A 7,748-nucleotide genomic window follows, 5' to 3' on the forward strand; every position below is an offset into this window, starting at 1 on the left:
AAAACAGGACACATTCACTATACATTTTACTCCTAACAATTCTCATGTAACAACTTGCAGAATAGAATTTATGAATCATTTTGTAAATCTCCTTTTCTTCCTTCCACTTCTCCCATTAGGTCTCCACAGTGACTCCTCCGTCTCCAGACCCCCCTGTACTCCACATCTGCCTTTCAAACCATCTACCTGCATGTTTTCCCTCACCACTTTCATAAACCTCCTCCATGATCTTCCTCTTAACAGTTACTAATCCATACGGTCAGTTACGTCATCAACGTGCGACCAAAAACCTGTAAATCTCCCACGGTCCCTTTAGGTCACTAATGTGGTATTTGGGACGCAGTCAATCTGAGACTCTGATCTAAATGTTAAAACAAACCCTTGTAATGTGACATGTCCGAAATAAACCTGAAATTATTCATTTATCAGAAACTCGGATCAGCCCTAACCGCGTCCCCCTTTAATCACCAGAACAAATCCCCTGAAGACTCAAACCCAAAGTCTTAACAGTAAACCCTTTATTGACTTTTTAAAACTCCATCACACCGCCGGGACACGCCGCCTCACAGCCCTCTCACACCGCCGGGATACGCCGCCTCACAGCCCTCTCACGCCGCCTCACAGCCCTCTCACGCCGCCGGGACACGCCGCCTCACAGCCCGCTCACCCCGCCCGGACACGCCGCCTCACAGCCCTCTCACACCGCCGGGACACGCCGCCTCACAGCCCGCTCACACCGCCGGGACACGCCGCCTCACACCGGCGCCGGGACACGCCGCCTTACAGCCCGCTCACGCCGCCTCACAGCCCTCTCACGCCGCCCGGACACGCCGCCTCACAGCCCTCTCACACCGCCAGCTTCCGGGCCTCAAAGTCCCATAAACAAACGTCGGGTTTAAAATGTAATAAATTTCAGCGCGACGCAAACACACGGGGAATAAACATTACTATAATAAAGTGTACTGTGAGTTTAGTGTTTATTTAACACAGGATTGGAGCAGATTGTCTTCATAAACCCGCGCTGAGAATCAGAACAGAACCTACCATCTTGAGGGCGAACGAAAAAAGGAAGAGGAAACTAAACTCTCGCGAGTTAATACGAGATTTCAGTCACAGCGCCACCTGCCGGACCGGAAGTGTCAGGCGTCTTCGTCCGGTCCTGCGTACATTCATTTTTATGTGAACCTTCTAATGATACTGTTGATGGTGAACTGTGGTTTGTTTTTCCCGGCAACAACAATAACAGAACAATCAGCTGATATTAAATACAATATCACTATTCTAGCAGCTGGGACGCTTTTCAGGAGAATCAAGTCACGAAGGTACCAGGTGCTACAGCAACAACTAAACAATAACAAACAGAACATGGAACTAAAACAATAACCACACAAAGTGCACATGTTCAACATTTAGTGCAAAAAACAACAACAAACATCAGACAACATGAGACAAGGAGACGGTAAACACAGTGACACTCTAGCGCCATCTATCAGTACGGTACAGAACGTCGTGCACGTGGATATAAAAACTGGGTAACATCTGCTGGAAACAAAAAGTATGGATGCTTCATCATACTTATCTATTAACTAACACAACCAAGGAGATTTCTTACAAAATAATGAATAAATTCTATCCTGCAAAAAGATCCTTGAAAGATTTATGACCAAACTTTTGATGTCACCCATATGAGGATGGGTTCCCCTTTGAGTCTGGTTCCTCTCAAGGTTTCTTCCTCATATCATCTAAGGGAGTTTTTCCTTGCCACTGTCGCCACGGCTGCTCATCAGGGACAAACGCACACCTTCACCTTCACTGTTGTTTTCTGTAAAGCTGCTTTGAGACAATGTCTGTTGTGAAAAGCGCAATACAAATAAACTTGACTTGACTTGACTGCAAGTCTTCACGGTGATCATTCCTTCAGCTGCTCTTTTTGTGATGATTCTCTTCTGAATCTGTTTATTTACTAAAACATTCCAGCAAGATGTTTTAGGTTTTACTAGAAGTGTGATTTATACTGATGTGTCCTGATGTGGAAGGATGTAGTGCTGAGTGTTGTGTGTGAATGAGTATAAAAAGATTTCAGCTCCAGACCTTTTCTTTAGTTTTAATAAAAGAACTTGTCATTGTGATCTTATTGTCTAAAACCCTTTAAAAACCTTATCCGTAACTTTTTCCCCTTAATGACTCAACATTTATTTTTACTTTCTTATTTTGTTGTCACTGTCTACTATTTTTATTTGTTGACTGATGTGTTATTGATTGTAAACTGTAAACAAACAAACAAATAAACAAACCTTGTAATGAGCGTTTCCTTTTCAGAGTGTCTAAAATTTTTTTGTGTAAATTATAAATCATGATTTCTGAAATATTATTTATTTATAGCAACAGTTTCTGTTTTCTAAAAAAATCCTATTTATATAATTTTATATCCTCATTTTGAACCCAGTCATTAATGTTGCACAGGTCAGGAGACTCTCAGTGTCTTAAACCCGGATAAATGTGCAGGTTTGTGTTATGAAGAACATCCAGAGTAAAACATCTGCCAAATCAAATATACGGATCAGGAACCAGAATTTCATAGCGGATCGGTCCAGGCCCGGGTTACCAACAACCACCACAGGTATCATTAACAACAGAGTACCGGTGGAAATCGGGCTGCTGTTGTCTGAAGGAGAAGAAGGAGAGGAGGAAGACGTCTACAGAGACAGCAGGGAAAGGAGAGTGGAGGAGAAGTGGAGGAGAAGTGGAGGAGAAGTGGAGGAGAAGTGGAGGAGAAGGAGAGGAGAAGTGGAGGTTCAGGTTGGTACTTTAAATGTTGGTACTATGACTGGTAAAGGGAGAGAGGGAGCTGATATGATGGAGAGGAGAAAGGTAGAGATGTTGTGTGTTCAGGAGACCAAGTGGAAAGGGAGTAAGAGCAGGAACATTGGAGGTGTTTAAACTGTTCTATCATGGTGTGGATGGAAAGAGAAATGGTGTAGGGGGGATTCTGAAGGAAGAGTACAGTAAGAGTGTAGTGGAGGTGAAGAGAGAGTAGGGAGTATTTTGGGCAGCTGATGAACGAGGAAAATGAGAGAGAGAGAAGGTTGGATGATGTGGAGATGTGAAGCAGGATGTAGATAGGATTAGTAAGGAGGAAGTGAGAGCAGCGATTAAGAGGATGAAGAGTGGAAAGTCGGTTGGACCAGATGACATACCAGTAGAAGCATGGAGATGTTTAGGAGAGATGCAGTGGAGTTTTTAACCAGATTGTTTAACAGGATTCTGGAAGGTGAGAAGATGCCTGAGGAATGGAGAAGGAGTGTGCTGGTACTGATCTTTAAGCATAAGGGAGATGTGCAGACCTGCAGTAACTACAGGGGAATAAAGTTGATCAGTCACACCATGAAGTTATGGGAAAGAGTAGTGGAAGCCAGGCTGAGAGAAGAGGTGACCATCTGTGAGCAACAGTATGGTTTCATGCTGAGGAAGAGCACCACAGACGCATTATTTGCTTTGAGGATGTTGATGGAGAAGTATAGAGAAGGACAGAAGGAGCTGCATTGTGTATTTGTGGATTTAGAGAAAGCGTACGACAGGGTGGAGAGAGAGGAGTTGTGGTATTGTATGAGGAAGTCAGGTGTGTCAGAGAAGTGAAGAAAAGAGTGCAGGCAGGGTGGAGTGGGTGGAGAAGAGTGATAGCAGAAGTGATTTGTGATAGAAGAGTATCTGCAAGAATGAAAGGGAAAGTTTATAGGACTGTGGTGAGACATGAGATGTTGTATGGATTAGAGACAGTGGCATTGAGTAAAAGACAGGAGGTGGAGCTGGAGGGAGCAGAGCTGAAGATGTTGAGATGTTCGTTGGGAGTGATGATGATGGACAGGATTAGAAATGAGTTTATTAGAGGGACAGCACATGTAGGACGTTTTGGAGACAAGGTGAGGGAGGTGAGATTGAGATGGTTTGGACATGTGCAGAGGAGGGACATGGGGTATATCAGTAGGAGAATGCTGAGGATGGAGACACCAGGAAGGAGGAAAAGAGGAAGAACAAGGAGGAGGTTTATGGATGTGGTGAGTGAAGACATGCAGGTAGTTGGTGTGAAAGAGGCAGATGTAGAGGACAGGGGGGTGGAGACGGATGATCTGCTGTGGAGACTCTTAATGGGAGAAGCCAAAAGAAGAAGAAGAAGAAGAAGAAGAAAAATAAGTATATACATATATATCTTACACACACACACACACACACACACACACACACACACACACACACACACACACACACACACACACACACACACACTACAGTAGAGACATGTGAATGAATAATCAATAAAATATAATATTGAGAAAAAAATTAATATTTCTCCTCCTGTAATTCTGTTATTTTGATCCCTTTGAGCGGTTACTTCCGGTATCGGTAATGACGTATTAAGCTGCCCGAGGTTCTATTGGCTGATGCGGAGTGAGTGGGCGTGGAAGATTAAATGCGGCGTTTTTCCGATTCGGAGTTTGTTGTCTATAATCAGGAATAAAGCGGTGAGAAGATCATCATGTCCATGTCCACATTTCAGAAGGTGACCGTGGTGTCGTGTGTGTGTGTGTGTGTCGCTCTGCTGCTCCCCAAACTGCTGCTATCCGGAGGAGGAAGAGGAGGAGGAGGAGGAAGAGGAGGAGGAGGGAGAGATCCGGCCGGTGCTGAGGGTAAAATCATCACCTTTATATTTATAATCCATGAAAATAAAACACTAATAAACTGTTTAATATCTCAGAACACATCACACTGCTGTAAATAGTGTGTGTGTGTGTGTGTGTGTGTGTGTGTGTGTGTGTGTGTTACAGTTAATGAGATTTATTTCTCTAACACAAATAAAATTAATAAAGTCATGATTTTAAAGCAGCTCCAACCAACACACATTCCAGCTGATCACATGACCCTGTCACATGACCTCATCACTCTGTTTCAAATTCTTCTTTATTCATAAGATATAGAATATTTTACATAACTATATATTCTAAAGCCTCTAAATAAGGAGGAGTGTGAAATGAGGTCATGTGACAGGGTCATGTGATCAGCTGGAATGTGTGTTGGTTGGAGCCGCTTTAAAATCATGACTTTATTAATACTAAATTAATGATATTATTTTAAATGTGGAAACTCTGAGTGTTTTCTGGTGTTTAAGAGACACATGAATGTTCCTTTTGTTTCTCAGTAATGGAACATCTGAAGATTTCCTTTGACCAGACAAATCTATAAATATCCAGATGTTCTACTTTATTTTCATTGAAAAATCTTCCTTCAGCATGAACAACAGCTTTCCACATTCTCAGCATCCAGACAGTGCGTTTCTCCAAACCTCCAGCTGAAACACTTTCTCCTGTAAAACTCTCCAAACATCTTCTTCACTTCTTCACGTTGGAGATTTTTCTTGTTCATCTCAGAGCGTTCAGTAGGCTTGAGGTGCGGTGACTGAGCAGGTCGATCCATTATATATTTCACTCCAGACGTCTCTCTAATGAACACGTACAGAACTCACACGTGCGCTTCGGCTCGGCGTCTTGTTGTGCGGTGAAGTCGCTTCCAATGAGCCGCAGTCGAGACGGACCTGCACTGTGCTGAAGTGTGGAATGGAGACATGTTGGTTCAGGATTCCCTTCACTGCTCCAAAATTCTGACTTTTACAGAAATTGTTGCAAAGAAACTAAAGGAACATGCATCTGTCTCGAACACCATAAAATACTCTTATGTTTGTATATAAAAAGACAAAATAAGAACAGAATTCTAGAAATGTCTGTAATTTTGTTAAATAAATAAAACTGAAATATCACATGTCCATAAGTATTCAGACCCTTTACAACAACACTTGGAATGTAGCTCAGGTGCCTCCTATTACTGTTGATTATTGCTGAGATGTTTCTACACATTGGCTGGAGTGGAAAAGGTTTATTGATTGAAGATGATTTGGAAAGACACACACCTCTCTATAGAAGCCTTCACAGCTGACAATGCAGATCAGAGCAAAAACCAAGGCATGATGTGAAAGAAGCAGCTGCAGAGCTCAGAGACAGGATTGTTGTAAGGCTTTAAATAAACCTTCTGCTGCACTGAAGAACCTGATGGTCACTCTGACTGACCTCCAAGGATCCTGTGTGGAGATGGGACAAAGTTCCAGAAGGTCAACCATCACTGCAGCCTTCCACCGATCTGGGCTTAATGGCAGAGTGACCAGTCGGAAGCTTTTCCTCATTGCAAAACCCATGAAAGCCCACTGAAGATCTCTCAGACTGTGTGGAACAAAATTCTCTGGTCTAATTAAATGAATATACATTGTGTTAATGATGGTGTAGAGAACCTGTACTACAGTAATGCTCTTTGTGTGTGTGTGTGTGTGTGTGTGTGTGTGTGTGTGTGTGTGTGTGTGTGTGTTCAGGAGGTCGTTTTCCTCCTATGCTACAAAGGAAGTCAGTGTCAGTGCCCCCTCGAGGTGCAGGAGGGAACAGCGCTCACCCCCCCGAGGCGATCGCCAGGGCCAAAGGCTCCACAGGAACGATGACCAAATCAAACCTGGCAGGACAAATAATCCCCGTATACGGCTTCGGAATCCTGCTCTACATCCTCTACATCATCTTCAAGGTCATACTGTGCGGTATATCGTACACACACACACACACACACACACACACACACACACACACACACACACACACACACACACACTGACAGCTGCTATGTGTGTGCTTAAGTGATTTTCTCTCCATTAGATAACATCCAAAGGGAAGGCGAGTAAATGTGAGGAGAGCAGGTTTCCTGCAGTCAGATCAGAGAACATGAAGAGAAAAATCAGTACGATTTACTCCATCACGGCAACAACACACCAGTAACACACCTTTAACACACTGCTATCACACCTGTATCTCACCCATAACACTCCTGTCACTGTCAATCGTCACACACCAGTAACAAATCTGTCACACCAGTAACACACCAGCAACACACCTGTTACACACGTCACACACTGCTAACACACCAGTAAAACATTAGTAATACACCTGTATCACATCCATAACACAACTATAATACACCTGTAAAACACCAGTAACACACCTGTAACACATTGCTATCACACCTGTAACACACCTGTAACACATTCTTATCACACCTGTAACACACCTGTAACACATTCTTATCACACCTGTAACACACCTGTAACACATTCTTATCACACCTGTAACACACCTGTAACACATTCTTATCACACCTGTAACACACCTGTAACACACCTGTAACACACCAATACAATATACTTTGTTTTTAAATGAAAATTGTTGTAAATATGGTGTCCGGTGCTCAGACTGCACTGATTCTTTGACACAGACACACACACACACACACACACACACACACACACACACACACACACACACACACACACACACACACACAACACACACACACACACATTATTAGCATTCCTATAGAGTGTGTGAGGCAGGTGTGTGTATGTGTGTTGTGATGTTTCTCCTCAGCGGATTTTGAGCTGTCCACAGCTGCAGGAGCGTCTGAAGGAGACGGAGGAGGTGATGGAGAGAATCGTATCAAGAGCTCAGAGCGGAAATACACTGAGGTCTGAACACACAAACCACACACACACACACACCACACACACACACACACACACAATTTATCCGTGATTGCCCTGCTGATGGGTTGAACGCTGTGTGTGTGTGTGTGTGTGTGTGTGTGTGTGTGTGTGTGTGTGTGTGTGT

The 7,748-nt window shown here is 43.4% G+C and overlaps 2 protein-coding genes across 3 annotated transcripts in view; one reads left to right on the top strand and one right to left on the bottom strand.

Moving 5' to 3' along the window:
• rpl27a (ribosomal protein L27a) overlaps window positions 1-192 on the bottom strand; it is a gene marked incomplete at its 5' end in the record, with an annotated part of 4,736 nt that extends 4,544 nt beyond the window's left edge. The window contains one exon of the mRNA XM_083561779.1: window positions 187-192. Coding sequence (XP_083417905.1) covers window positions 187-192 — 6 coding nt within the window. The remainder of the gene's footprint in view (window positions 1-186) is intronic.
• A 4,206-nt stretch (window positions 193-4,398) lies between these two features.
• Window positions 4,399-7,714, top strand: ric3b (RIC3 acetylcholine receptor chaperone b). 2 transcript variants are annotated; one of them, XM_083561331.1, is made up of 4 exons: window positions 4,399-4,685; window positions 6,413-6,615; window positions 6,744-6,859; window positions 6,960-7,071. In XM_083561331.1, exons 1-4 carry the CDS (start codon window positions 4,535-4,537, stop codon window positions 7,021-7,023), a joined length of 534 nt encoding a protein of 177 aa, XP_083417457.1. In that variant the 5' UTR covers window positions 4,399-4,534; the 3' UTR covers window positions 7,024-7,071. The 2 variants fall into 2 exon arrangements, with proteins under 2 accessions (XP_083417457.1, XP_083417456.1); XM_083561330.1 differs by lacking the exon at window positions 6,960-7,071 and adding an exon at window positions 7,509-7,714 and having other exon boundaries at window positions 4,424-4,685; window positions 6,744-6,825.
• Window positions 7,715-7,748: the final 34 nt, after the last annotated feature.

The sequence above is a fragment of the Silurus aristotelis genome (assembly GCF_946808225.1).
Source record: "Silurus aristotelis genome assembly, chromosome: 14".
Classification (NCBI taxonomy): Eukaryota; Metazoa; Chordata; class Actinopteri; order Siluriformes; family Siluridae; genus Silurus; species Silurus aristotelis.